This window comes from Rhinolophus sinicus, chromosome 12, assembly GCF_057876585.1.
Source record: "Rhinolophus sinicus isolate RSI-liver-muscle chromosome 12, RSI-T2T, whole genome shotgun sequence".
Taxonomy (NCBI): domain Eukaryota; kingdom Metazoa; phylum Chordata; class Mammalia; order Chiroptera; family Rhinolophidae; genus Rhinolophus; species Rhinolophus sinicus.
Window position 1 is genome coordinate 29,369,324 of NC_142512.1, and position 14,933 is coordinate 29,384,256.

Sequence of the window (14,933 nt, forward strand, 5' to 3'; positions counted from 1 at the left end):
AAAATGCATCAAATGTTAGTTATGTAGGTTATAGAATTATTTAATATAATTTAAAAAATTTCTGGAGTATTTCTCCATTGACAAACTTACAATAGCTGACAAACAGGGTTGGGAGGGTGTCGTGCGGGAGACCCTGCTCGCTGCGCCATTTGTCGTGCGCACCATTTTTCAGGCGGGGCGGCCTGCGGGGTCTCTGCTCCCGCTCCCCACACAAGAACGCAGGATATGGTGAGGCCAAAAAGGAACACCCACGGAGTCATAGGTAGGGGAGTCATACCACTATGGTCTCACCGGAGACTGGGCCCACTGGACGCTCGACCTGCCGTCAGCCTTTCCGCCAACCGAAGGACCGAAGACTCCTCCTCCACTCTCCTCGGCTCTGTTCCTCTCCTCTCTTCCGCTCTCCTCGGCTCTCCTCTTCCGCTCTGCTCGGCTCTTCGGCAATTCTCGGCAATCCTTGGCAGTCCTCGGCTCTCCCCTGTAGCAGTAGCCGCCACAGCGGACAGCCAATCAGCCACAGCCAAGCCAGCACCTTTCCAGGTGAGGCCGAGAGCCTGTAAACTACTCTATGGGGCTCTGTCCCCACAGAGAGTATCTGCAGTTAAAATTGTCCTGTCTGGTTTGAATAGCTCAAGAAGAGAAAGCCCCCCTTTTTTAAATTACAGAAAAATAATTCACACCATGGTAACGTTAATTTTCTCCAGTACTCAGGCAATTAATATTAAGGAAGTTCCTGTCCATAAATTTTGGTGAAAGAATTTTTCAGTCACAAATTAATCTTCCTAAAATATCTTTGTTCATGGCTCAGGTAGTTAAAAATGTTGCCTACTACTTATAAATGAAAGTCCAAATGCCTTGATATTCAAGAACTTTCTAGGTTGTTGTTTCTCTACACCTGCATTCTAGGTTAGGCTAAGTGTAATAGTTTGCAACAAACCAGAAAGGAAAAAAATAAATTCAAACTAAGAATTTGACGCACACCTTTTGTCTCACACCTTCAATTCCTGCAAATACTTGAACACCTGTTACGCTAGAAAACTGTAGAAAGCAGTCACCAATATAGGCAAGCTGAATACAGGTGATACCCTTTGACACCTCCCATAGTCTCATAGAGACAGCGCATCTCAAGTGGCTAGAAATGCAAGATGAGATGAAGTGTGTGCGTCTAATGTCTACACAATCTGTGGTTCCCTCATCCCACCCCCAAGATGAGGAACTACACTGCTCTAGCCTTCACAATCTGGAGCTTTGCTTCGATAGGTGCAGCGGAAGTCTTAAAAAATGTGAGACAGCTTCCTTCCAGAGAAAGGATCACCAGTCAGGAAGCCTCTGCAATACAGTTTCTCAAAGGGCGGGTAACAGTAGCCTAGTCATCGAGAAGGGATGTTGAAAGCGCCGATTTCGTGGAGCCCCACCCTAGAATCACGAAGCCGAATACCTAGGGGTGTGGCTCCGGAGTTAGCGTTTTCTGCAAGCATTCCAGCTGGCCCCACTCTGGCGCGCAAAAGTTTGAGATCAGTGGAGCACCGCCTCCCCTTAAGGGGCGGGGCGCAGCCCAGTGCCCGGCTCTCCGCCGCCCGCGCTAGCCTGGGGTCGGAGGCACGCAACAATGCGGCAGCGAGCTTCCAAATCTCGTGTGCGCCCCCGCACCGCGGGAACTAGGTGCCAGCCTCTCCTCAGTTCCCCTAACGTAACGTCTTGTGCGCATGCGCGCCGGCGCCTTCCCGCGCCGCCTCCAGCTGCCCTGGTTACCGTTGGTGTTTGTGAATTGCCTGCAGCGCCTACTTAGCTGGAGACCAGTGCCGCGGGGCTTCGGCCGCGGTTCGATACGCGCGCGCCCGCCATCGTCACGTGGGCCGAGGCTGCCTTGCGGTTGCTGGCGGGCTGCTGAGTCCCGAGGAGGGAGCTGCGGCCACTGATCGCCCTCCCACTGCGCCCTAGCGCGGGCGCGCGGATAAAAATGGCGAAGTGGGGGTAGCTGGTGCTGAACCCGAAGCCATGGGGCGCACAGGTGGGGCGGTCGTCGGAGCCCCCTGAGGTGGGCGCCGGGCTGTACTCCGCTGCGATTTGACCTGGCGACCTCGCGTCGGCGCCTAATAGGTTAGATCACGGACTCTGCCGGCCGCCGAGGTCCCCGCCGAGAGTCGGAGGCAATGGATGAACAAAGCGTGGAGGTGAGGGTGGTTGAGGAGGGTGGTGGTTAGGCTTCCCCACCACCTCCTGAGAGTTCTTTAAGCGGGACGCCTCGCCCTAGTCCTATCTTTGTTAGGGCATCCTACCCCGCCGCTGCCGCTGCGGAGAGGGCTGACCAGGTGCGAAGGACGCCGTGTCCTGCAGCCCTCCAGGTGGTTGCGCCCTGACCGTTCCCGCAGTCAGGTGGTACCTACCCTGGAGTTTTCAGGTTGTCTTGGCACTGGTACTCATCCCCACGGGGTATTTGCAAACACCGCCTGTGCAGAGCAAAACTGCAAATTCATTAGATGGACGTGCCCTACCACTCAACCAGTTTTTGCTAGTTGATGCGCAGATCCAAGTCTCCCTCCGAATGGGTGATTATTCCTCCCAGGGTACATTTTGCAGACTTCTGCCCTTCCTAGATTGAATGAGGGTATATATACTCTTACTATCTTATTTGGTTGTAGCTTGCCAGAACAACCTATCTCCTCTCTCTCTCTCTCTCTCTTTACGTATGTATTTTTTTATTTTTTTATTTGAGCCTTGTAAGCTGTGATTTCACATGGTTGAGATGATTACGTAAAGGCTAGGGACATTAAGCGAAGATTGATTATTTGACATAATTATATAATTGTCAAATTTTGAACTTTCCAGATACTGAAATATTAAATCGTTGCTTCTTAGTAAGGGCAGCTGTATGACTGGGCATTCCACTTGAAACTAGTTCACCCAGTGGTCTTGTCCTACCCGTCAGCGCCTGCTCCTCACAGGTTCTTTGGCCCTGCAGTTATGATTAGGCTCATGAGTAATTTTCTTCTTAATTCCTCATGTGAAGGTATAAAGGTTTGATAACTTTACCTTTTAGGAGAGTTTAATTTTCCTGGAATGGAGTAAAATAAATGTGAGTACTGTAAAAATAAAACAGATAATAACCTATATTTAATTGTATCTTTTCTTGTCAGTTACTTCCTAAATTGATTCATCTGAGGCTTGCAAAGATAATACTGTTCTATTTACATAGTTTATTTTTTCTTTCGAAAGCATTGCTAAAGCTGCCGCCCAATTTTCTATAGGGCCAGAATGTCAGTCTCAAAGAAGTAGCTAGTTGGTTGCAGCATCAGGGCAGAAATTCGAATTTCTGGATTCTGGATTAGTTTCTTGATCAAAGTACACTGCTGTTAGGATACATATCTTTTTTAAGACTTTTGTAAATTGTAAAGGTAACTCATTCCCCTAGGGGAATTGTGGAAAAAGTTAAAGGTTCATATCGTTAATTTAATTATATAGTCTGCCTTTTTTTTCCTTACTGTTACATCACAAGCATTTTTTCTGTATCATTAAATAAATCAAGAAATATTTGTAGTGACTGTGTTATAATCTGTGTTAACTCCTATGGACATTAGGGTTATGGCCAGATTCTTGCAGTTATAATTAATGATTCAATGAAAATATCTGTGCATAAGTCTATTTTTGCATTTCATATTCTTTCCTTAAAATGGAACCATTGTGAAGCTTAGAAAAAAGGAAGCACTTTTTCCAGGAGATGTTTTAAGGTACCCTGGACCTTGACTAACCAAGTCCTGATATGGAATATAGTTAAAACTGAGTTATGAGCCAAAAATAAATGTTAATGTCAAGTAAATTATTTTAAGCATGCTTTGTACTCTTGATTCAGTAGCCTAATCTGGGGGACCTTATATCTTTCATTATTTTCAGAGCATTGCTGAGGTTTTCCGATGTTTCATTTGTATGGAGAAATTGCGGGATGCTCGCCTGTGTCCTCATTGCTCCAAGCTTTGTTGTTTCAGCTGTATCAGGGTAAGTTGTATGATTTTGCATGCATTTAATATATGTAGGATATATTGTAAAAGTTAGCTGTTTCCTTTATCTTTTCCTTATTTTACATTTTGTGCTCTTTTTAAAAAATGTCTTAAATGAATGTTCCTTAATAGGGAGACCATCGATGTATATTGCTTAATATTATGGAGATGAATAACCATCGAGGGATAACTGCCATGAAATGTCTGGAAACCAAAGCTCACTGAACTTTAGTATATTTACATTATTAAATTACTGTATATATTTAACTCACTGTATATATTTAACAAGTACTTAAAAAGTATTGTGATTGGGGTTGAGGGATACAAGATAAATGACTAAGTGCCTGCCCTGAAGGAGCTTAAATCTAATTGAGAGAATGGCCTTTGTGTTTACATTGAAGTGTGTGTCATAAAGAGACATAAAATGCTATGAGACTCAGGAGGGAGAATTTATACTTGTTTGATGGGTAAGATGGAAAAAAAGCTAGTAATGGGTTCAAAGGCAAAGAATAAAATCGTATAATCTTTTTAGAGAGGAATATAGTACAGTGGCTTTAAAACTTGAATGCAGGTGAACCCCTCAAAGGATGCTTAAGATGTAAAACAGAACTTATTTTGGTTGTGTATAAGGATCCAATAGCACATCTACAGACCACAGTTGAAAACTGCCCTGCCCACATTACTCTTAGTAGATTATTTCCTTTACTGAGAAAATCAAAGCCATCTAACATGCTCTTCACCTCAGAATTTCTCTGTGGTTCCTTATTTCTGCCGAAGGAAGATAAATATCCATTTGTGAAGAGCAATAGTTCTAACATGAAAATCATTTGCTTCCGGTCACACAGCTAGTAAATGATGGAGCTGAATTTGTTTAACCCAGGAAGTTTGGCTCTGGAACCTGTGTTTTTTGCCACTACACCATGTGCAGAAGACCTAATTTATAAACTATGCTAATTCTCCCACTTACAATCTGAGACTCAGTCTTTCTTAGCTTTGTTTCCTCAGCTCTAGAATGTGAATAACAAGACCTTCATAGGATGGTTGTGGCATTGCATGAGATAAGCCAAAAAGTAATTTAGAAAGTATAAAATATTATCCTGATAAGGTGTTGTATTATTCTATTGTTAAAGTAGCAACTGATACACATATCTTTATTTATGTTTTATAAATGGTGAAACTGAAGCTAGAGAAATTAAGTAATTGGCCTCTGTCACTAGTTAATTAAGTGGTAGAGGCTGGATGTGGACTCAGCTCTTTTGATGAAGGTTCAGTATACATACATATGACCTCTGATTATTACCTTATACCTCATCTATTCTTCATTTCACGTTACGTCTTCTTCCTGCTCCTTAAAGACATATATTTCTTAAATATTGCTGCTGGAATTCTCTACTTTGAGGTTTCTGGGAAAATTTTGTCTACTTTAGGAAATTTGATTTACTCTTGCAGGTTTAAGTATCACCTCTGTGTGTTTGCCTCCTAATCTATTCCTTTAGCGTTAGCGTTAATTCCTTCACCTATAAATGTCTTGTCTGATTGTCCTTCCAGCATCTTGAGCTTTTTTCCAGATCAAATTCTTCCTGTTAGTTTCTCAAATTGACTCTTTTGACTTCTTTCTTTTTGTTCTATTCTGCCAGTCACTCAACCTTAAAATCTTACACTATGATTTTTTTAAAACTTTTCAATGTCTTTTCTTAGCTCTTTTTTTCCCCTTTTATTTATTTTTTAAGTGTGTTTTTCCAGGACCCATCAGCTCTAAGTCAGGTAGTTCTTTCAATCTAGTTGTGGAGGGCGCAGCTTACAGTGGCCCAGGTGGGGATCGAACCAGCAACCTTGTTGTTAAGAGTACCGCACTCTAATCAACTGAGCTAACTGGCCACCCCACTCTAATGATTTTTAAGTCCTGTCAATTAACCACTATTGTTTCTGTCTGTCTTAGTTTGGCTAGTCTCAGCACCTCATATAAATGCAATCGTATAAGATTTGTCCTTTTGTGTTTATTTCTGGGCTCTGTCCAGTACCAGTTTCCTATTTCTGTCCAGTACCAAATTGTTTTGATTACTGTAGCTTTGTAGTAAATTTTGAAATCAGGAAATTCAAGATTGTTTTGGCTACTTGGAGTCTCCTGAGATTGTTTGCTTTTCTCTCTTTCTCTCTTGTTTTTCTTTTTTCTTTTTAGTCTTTGTTCATTTGGGGTCCCTTGAGGTTCCATTTGAATTTTAGATTGGGTTTTTCAACTTCTCTAAAACGCACCATTGGGTTTTTTTTAATAGAAATTGCATTGATTCTGTGGATTGCTTTGGGTAGTATTGTGATCTTGACAATATTAAATCTTTCCGTAAATCTGGGATGTCTTTCCATTTATTTAGGACTTCTTTACTTACTTTCAGCAATGTTTTGTAGTTTTCCATTTACAAACCTTTCAACTCCTTGATTAAATTTATTCCTAGGTGTTTTAATCTTTTTGATACTATTGTAAATATATTTTCTTCATTTCCTTTTTGGATTCTTTGCTTTTATATTGCATTGCAAGTGTTTTTTGTGCATTGATTTTTGTATCCTGGGACTTTGGTGAATTTATTAGCTTTAATAGTTTTTTGTGAAATCTTTAGGGTTTTCTACATACAAGATTATGTCAGTGCAAACAAATACTTTTACTACTTTTCCATTTTGGGTGCTTTTTATTTGTTTTTCTTGCTTAATTCCTATGGCTGAAATTTTCGGTAGTATGTTAACTAGAAGTGTTAAAACCGGGTATCCTTGTCTTTTCCCTGAGCTTAAGGGGAAAATTTTCAATCTTAACCATTGAATATGATGTTTGCTGTGGTTTTGTTAAATATGGGCTTTATCAAATTGAGGAAGTTTCATTCTATTCCTTTTTCTTGAGTTGTATTTATCATGAAAGGATATTAGATTTTGTCAGATGCCTTTTCTGTATCAATTATGTGAGAGGATTATGTGTTTTTTCCCTTCGTTTTATTAATGTGATATATTACACTGAATGATTTTTGTATGTCGAACTATCCTTGCATTCCAGGAATAAATTCCACGTGGTCATGTTGTAAAATCAAAGAAACTTGAGCTCAGTCACTTGTCTAGTATCTCGTAGTTAGTAAGTGCCAGAGCTAGGAATCAGACTGAGGTCTGAATACTTTCTAAAAACTTGTGATTCTTCCATTTAATGGAGAGAGACTGATTTTTCATTTAAACGTGGAGGAATTGCTATAAAGATGTTTCTTTAATATTACTTGTGCATTAATATTGTTTACTGTTTCTTACCTGTGGCTTTGGTTTGGAAGAAACGTTTTTCCCAAAGTATTAAAATTGCCATATTTATTTTGTGATTAAGTTAGATTATGAAATACAAGGTAAAAATGCCACATATATTCAGAGAAGGGAAAGGCTACTAGCCTGGGATAAGCAGAAACATCTTATGGACATAATCAATGGACAATCCCATGTGACAGCACATTGAGGGAGGGACTGGATAAGTAAATACATAAACATGATGCCAAGAATGGTATATACTATGTTTCTCCAAAAATAAGACCTAACCGGAAAATAAGCCCTAGCATGATTTTTCAGGATGACATCCCCTGAACACAAGCCCTAAGGCATCTTTTGGAGCAAAAATTAATATAAAACCTGGTCTTATTTTCGGGAAAACACGGTATTGCCGTAGTAAGCCTGGTTGGAAGGGAGGAGAATATTAAAAATTATGAACTCGTCACTTCATATCATGGTTCCAAATTTTATAGAGCTTACAGTCTGTAGGAGGAAAGATGAATAAATAAGTCAGTGTCATAAAGTGTTATTAGCAAATGAAGAGGGAAGTATAGGTTGCTGTGGTAGAGCATGGCAATGGTATCTAAAATAGTCTGTAGTGAGTCATGGAAAGCTTTCTGGAAAGTGACATATGAATTGAAATCTAAAGGATGAATAGAAATAACCCAGTTGAAGAGAGGTGTTGACATATATCCTGGGCAGAGAGAGACCAGACGTATTTAAAGGCTTAACCTTGCTGGGTCCCTTAGGGTGAGGTAGAAGAGGAGGTTAGGGTAGTGTGGAGTGAGATCAGCCCTGGAGGGGTGCTATAACTTTAGCAGAGTATTGTTTCAGGGGAAGAAACCTGACCCAAATCTTGTTTGCCAAGGGACCAAAGAAATACTTTTCAAGGTTATTAAGAAGGGAAGAGGGGCCGGCCTGGTGGCTCAGGTGGTTGGAGCTCCGTGCACCTAACTCCAAAGGCTGCCGGTTCGATTCCCACATGGGCCAATGGGCTCTCAACCACAAGGTTGCTGGTTCAATTCCTCGAGTCCCGCAAGGGATGGTGGGCTCCACCCTTTGCAACTAAGATTGAACACAGCACCTTGAGCTGAGCTGCCGCTGAGCTCCCGGATGGCTCAGTTGGTTGGAGCGTGTCCTCTCAACCACAAGGTTGCCAGTTCGACTCCCACAAGGGATGGTGGGCTGTGCCCCTGCAACTAGCAACGGCAGCTGGACCTGGAGCTGAGCTGCGCCCTCCACAGCTAAGACTGAAAAGTATAACAACTTGAAGCTGAACGGCACCCTCCACAATTAAGATTGAAAGGACAACTTGACTTGGAAAAAAGTCCTGGAAGTACATACTGTTCCCCAATAAAGTCCTGTTCCCCTTCCCCAATAAAATCTTAAAAATAAATAAATAAATAAATAAAAAATGAAGGAATCCTTTTCCATCTATTTTCTTTTTCTTCCAGCTTTATTTATTTATTGCGGTGAAGTACCTTTCCCCCCAATATCTTTAATCTTTTATTGTCCTTTACTGTTTCCTTGGGAATTTTGTTTCTTGATTAATTATTTGACATTAGGTAAAAGCTTATGTTGTTTTATAGAAGTACAAAGGGATAAATGGAAGTATCAGATACTGGGAATACATAGGTGTAGAATTGCATAATTAGTCATTTACCTCTGAACCAATTTACCAGTCTATTAAAACATAAAATATTTAACCTAAGGTTGTTGTTTTTGGAAAGGTATTCAGAAAATGTTAGCATCTCCTTTGCATAAGGTATAAAACTCCTCCCTATCCAGTAATAATTAAAACTATTAAATTAATATAATTGGAGGTTTAGGAGAGACATTATTTTGTAAAACCTTTATAATTATGAGGAAACCAAGTTATATAGATGTTTAAGTTACTGAACTATAGAATTCTTTGAAGACATAAAAAAGGTTTTGTTCTATTGCTTATTCATGTTTTAGGTCTAATTTGTATATACTTCAAAATTAGTTTGCTTTTCTAAAAAGGAATATAATAGTAACTTAAATTTCCTCAGGGATTTTATAATAGGTTAGTTAGAAGTAAATCATCACTGTAGTTTATTTTTGGAGATGGCGATGCCACTATCATTATTTTTGTGAGGATTATTCACATCTTCCCTGTAAGATCCAGATAGTCCTACGATCACTTTCTTTCCTATGAGAGAATAGCTTCTAAACTATTTTGGAATTAGTTCTGTCCCTTTGAAAGTTTGTCCAGGTCACGATAATGAGAGGGAGACAATAGATTGCTTCCTGTTTCTATAAGTATCTCTATAATTAATGCAGGCACTAGAGAGTTAAACTCATTAAATTTGATATATAGGTATTCAGTATGTACAAATTAATGGTGTTTCCGCAATCAAAAATCTAATTTTTTTTGCCTCCTTAGCGCTGGCTGACAGAGCAGAGAGCTCAGTGTCCTCATTGCCGGTAAGTGTTTTGTTACAATTATTTGTGAATTGAAAAAATAATGTGATGGAGTCAGGGTGTGCCCTAGTACTCATAAAAATCTTTAGGCAATCTGCTGCTACATTTCTCCTGTTTGAATACAGTTGAAAAGAAAATAAGTTATCTTTATAGATATGGCAGGGCAAAACAAATTAATTTGTCTAACTTAGAATTATGTAGAATGCATTACATTGTTTACCTTCTTTTAGAAGATCATTGTGTAGCTTTTTTTTTTTTTTTTTAACCTGGTTTATAACCAGCATTTGTAAAACCAGACCTAGGGAGAGAACTAGGTCTGAAGACACATGCTCGGTCTTAATATAGCAAATGTAGCTTTTAACTTACTTTTTATAATTAAAAGAAATTAAAAAGCTTTCTGGTTTAAAACATCCAGATAGAGTAGATTATATATATAAATAACAAGTCTGATTCTGTTACTCCCCATCTAATGGTTTCATGAAACAACACTTTCAGAAGAAATTATTAGATTTGGTATCTACTCTTCTCAACATTTTTCTGTGTATATACTGATATATATACACATACATTTTTTTCTTAAAAGACAGATGTTACTCTGTTTTGCTATTGGCTTTTTTTTTCATGTAAAATATGGTGGCACCTTTCTTGATGGTATTTATGCATTTAAAAAATGTTTGAATCTATTATGTGATTATACATTGATTGATTTATGCTCCTATTGAGAGACATTTAGATTGTTTCCACTTTTGTTTATTTCAAATGATGACGCCAGATTGCATTGAAGGAAATGTTTGTACCATTTTACATTCTTAAGAAAAGACATGAAAGTGCCTTTTCCTCACATTCCTACCAGTACTGTGTATATTAACAATCTATCTTTTTTTTTTTGGTCATTTTGCTAAGTAAAAAATGGTATCTCGTTTTTAATATGCTTTTTAAAAAATAATTGAAATTGAGCATCTTTAGAAATATTTTTAACCATTTGTATTTCTTTTTGTTCTAAACTACTCTTCACTTTGCCAGCCTATTTTTCTTCATTTATTAATTTTTTTCAGATTTTTAAGAAGACCTACACTATGAAGTAATGATGGAAATGTTCTATAACTTTGCCATCCAATTCGTTAGCCACTAGCTACATGTGGCATTTGAGCATTTGAAATATGTCTGGTTTGATTGTGTAATGAAATTTTATTTTTTTAATTTTAATTCATTTGAATTTTAATTTGAAGTCACATGTGGCTAGTGGCTATCCTTTTGGACAGTACAGCTTTAGACTAAGGAATTAAGAAATCAGTCTGTACTCTGAATTGCCAGTGTTTTTTTTTTGTGTGTAAGTCAGACATTATAATGTAAAAATAAGTTACAAAGCATACTTTTCATTGTGTCTTTGTTATTATTTTAATAGTAATATGGTATGAATGAATTATGAGCTCTATTTTGAGGAATGTGTTTATTTTTTCTTGATAATTTTGTTCCAGGTTTATTGAGATGACAAAATTGTAAGATACTTAAAGTGTGCAATGTGATGATTTGATATATGTATACAATGTGAAAGGATTCCCTGCCACAGGGTTAATTAATGCATCTAGCACTTCACATATTTACCTTTGGAATGTGTTTATTTTAGGAAATAATCTCAAATTCCTGAGTTAGAATATATGTATATATCTTTTCTCCAGGGCTCCACTCCAGCTACGAGAATTAGTAAACTGTCGTTGGGCAGAAGAAGTAACGCAGCAGCTTGATACTCTTCAACTCTGTAGTCTCACCAAACATGAAGAAAATGAAAAGGACAAGTACGTCCACAAGTTCTGTGTTCAAGTATTTCATAGATTTTACCATATGTTATTTTAGTGAAACTCTTTGAAAGTTTTCTTTTAGTGTCATAGGTGAACATTTAGGTATTTTTCTTCTGGCATGGTATGGCTATCACTTTGGAAAGATCGTTCTCACTCTCGATTGGCTTCTTTTATTAGAGTCTTTCATAAAAGGAATGGAACTACCAGTTTGCTAATCCACTAATCTCTCTTCTGTGCCTTTTGATGCCTACTGGCTCCCCCAGTTTGCTGAAGATGCATATAAGCCATTGATTAAGAATTATTCTGATAAATTTCCTGTTAATTATAAAAGCTATCTTCTAAATTTGGTGGTGTGGAAATCATGCTAAATGAGCTTCCAGACCATATCTAGTATGATTGTTTCTTCATTCTTTTATTTTTTATTTGATACTCAGATTACTTATAAATGAGAATATAAAATGTAGACCTATTTAGGTTAATTTCTCTAAGTTCAGTGTACTTAATTAGTGAAAAGCTTTCTAAAAAATGCAACTATGTCTCCTTGAAAGGCAAGAGAAAACTTAAAAAAAAGATTTTTTTTATTGTAGTCAAGTACACATAACACAAAATTTACTATCTTCACTATTTTAAGTCTACAATTTACTATCTTCACTATTTTAAGTCTACAGTTCAGTAGTGTTAGGTATATTCACATTGTTGCACAACTCATCTCCAGAACTTTCTCATCTTGCAAACCTGAAACTCTCTGCCCATTAAAAAATAACCCAGTTTCACCTCCCCTCAGCCCCTGGCAACCATATTTTACTTTCTTTTTTTATGAGTTTGACCACTCTAGATACTAATATAACTGAAATCATCCGGTGTTTGTCTCTTTGTGACTGTCTTCCTTCACTTAGTGTAATGACCTCAAGGTTCATCTATGTTGTGGCATATGTCAGAATTTCCTTCCTTTTAAAGGCTGAGTAATATTCCACTGTGTGTATATTTTGTATATCCATTCATCTACCGATGGACATGTGGATTGCATCTACTTTTTGGCTGTTGTGAATAATACTGCTATGAACATGGGTGTTAATATTTTGAGGAACTGCCATACTGATTTCCATGGTGGCTGCACAATTTTACGTTCGTACCAACAGTGTACAAGGGTTCCAGTTTCTCTACATTCTTGCCAACACTTGTTTTCCGTTTTTTTGATGATAGCCATTAGATAGTGAGGTGTACTATCTTATTGTGGTTTTGATTTGCATTTACCTGATGGTTAGGATGTGGAGCGTCTCTCCATATGCTTGTTGGCCATTTGTATATCTTTTTTGGAGAAATGTCTGTTCAAGTCCTTTGCCCATATTTTGATCAGGTTTTTGTTTTGGGGTTGTTTTTTTTGGGGGGGGGTTGTGTTGAGGGAGTTCTTTATAGATTTTGGATATTAACTCCTTGTCAAATATATGATATGGAAATATTTTCCCTCATTCCATAGATTGTCCTTTTACTCTGCTGATTGTGTCCTTTGATGTACAGAAGTTTTTAGTTCTGATGCAGCCCAGTTTATGTATTTTTACTTCTGTTGCCTGTACTTTTGGTTTCATATTTAAGAAATCATTGTCAAATCCAATATTATAAAGCTCTTCTATGTTTTCTTCAGGAGTTCTGTAGTTTTAGGACTTATGTTTAGGTCTTTGATTCATTTTGAGTTAAATTTTGTGTATGCTGTAAGCTAATGGTATTTGTCTGCTAGGGTTGTCATAAGAGTACCACAGACTGGATGACTTAAAGAAACTTAATTTCTCACAGTTTTGCAGGCTCTAAGTCCAGGATCAAGGTATTGTCATGGTTGGTGACCTTTCCTTGACTTGGATATGGCTCCTTCTGTGTCCTCCAGGGCCTTTCCTTGTACACTCTGGGCGTCTCTTTCTCTTCTTGTAAGGACGTCAGTTCTGTTTGTTTGGTACTCTACGCTTATGATCTCATTTAACTCAATCTCCTTTAAGGCCCTATCTCCAAATACAGTTACATTAGGGCTTCAGCATAGGAATTTGGGGGGATAGATGTAATTCAGTTCATAACTAGGTCCATCTTCATTCTTTTGCATGTGGATATCTAGCTTAAGGGAAAACTTAAAAATTGAGTTCATTTCTCATGAGGATCTGGTATTACTTTGTGCAGTTAATCATGTGTCTTGATTATTGTTAGCATTGGCCCCATGTGGGAAAAGTATTTGTGCATGCGTACATACTCATGTAGGTATAAACACATAATCTGATTTGTCCAAAAATGTAGTAGTAGGCTAGGATTTATTATCTATAGTGATGCTAGAAAATGATGTTGTATTTGTACTTTATTCAGAAACTAGTCTGTATTTTTCATGTGACTGTAAGTCATTATAGATTAATGAAAACAATACTTTAAAAAATTGTGTTCCCATGTAATTGTTCAGCTTAATTCACAGAAGCCATGGAATACATTTTATATTATGTTTCCAGAGATGTAATTGTTTAAAGTTTAACCTGTTTGCAAATCTTAGGAATTTGTTGAGGCAATTATTTTCCAATTTTAATTTATTTAATTTATAACTGTATTTTCTTTTCATGATATATAGATGTGAAAATCACCATGAAAAACTTAGTGTATTTTGCTGGACTTGTAAGAAGTGTATCTGCCATCAGTGTGCACTCTGGGGAGGAATGGTGAGCAGAACAAATTCAGCATATTATTTTTGGTTAGAGACTAGAAAGCATGGAATACTTGTTTGATTTATATAAAAATAATGTTTTACTCTATTTGTAGAATGAAAATTAAATGATTCTACTTTATAGCAGAAGGCATTGTTCCTTCTGTTATTACGGAAAAACAATTTTTGTGGGAGATTTTGATGTAAATATTTTCTTTTAAATGAAAACCTATAAAACGTATATTCATTTGCAAATCTCTTGTTGTAGGATTGAGGTCTTTTCTTTGGTTAAGGTCAGTTGATCTGATGTCCTGGCAACAATTTCTAATTTTGGTTTATTTAAAGTGGAACAACAACTTGGATATTTGTGAAAAATATGAATATAAGCACCTAGATTTTATGGTTTGTTTATTTATTTTCCAATCTAATTCAGAAGTAGTTTTTTAAGGTAACCTAGCTTTATCAAGTCTAAAACATTCTAGTTAGTGTTCCTAGAAATAGCTTTTTATTTTACATTTGTGTTCTATCGTTTAGTTCATATTAAATTATATACTTACAGTAATATAAGTACAATTAGCATAAATAGGTTTGAGAATCAACATAGTAGATTCTTGGTGGAAAAAGTTGGTCATAGTGGGAGAAGAAATGTGTAAACATCTAGAGGTGTCTGTTAGCAATGACAGTTGATCTCTTTGGGCATCGGTTAGCATGTTTTAGAGAGAATGGCAGGCAAGTTGGTTG

General features: G+C 37.6%; 1 protein-coding gene and 1 non-coding gene across 17 annotated transcripts in view; one reads left to right on the top strand and one right to left on the bottom strand.

Annotated features, from left to right (window-relative positions):
* Nucleotides 1-1,720: 1,720 nt before the first annotated feature.
* TRIM37 (tripartite motif containing 37) overlaps nt 1,721-14,933 on the top strand; it is a 162,281-nt gene continuing 149,068 nt past the window's right edge. For 15 of the 16 annotated variants that reach the window (XM_074319741.2, XM_074319742.2, XM_074319745.2 and 12 more), the window contains exons 1-5: nt 1,721-2,174; nt 3,892-3,993; nt 9,688-9,728; nt 11,405-11,521; nt 14,121-14,208. In XM_074319741.2, coding sequence (XP_074175842.1) covers nt 2,154-2,174; nt 3,892-3,993; nt 9,688-9,728; nt 11,405-11,521; nt 14,121-14,208 — 369 coding nt within the window. In that variant the 5' untranslated portion in view covers nt 1,721-2,153. The remainder of the gene's footprint in view (nt 2,175-3,891; nt 3,994-9,687; nt 9,729-11,404; nt 11,522-14,120; nt 14,209-14,933) is intronic. The other variant, XM_074319752.2, reaches the window with a different exon arrangement.
* Nucleotides 9,995-10,125, bottom strand: LOC141569034 (small nucleolar RNA SNORA72). The gene has a single exon (XR_012492428.1). It is a non-coding gene; the product is annotated as a small nucleolar RNA SNORA72 (small nucleolar RNA).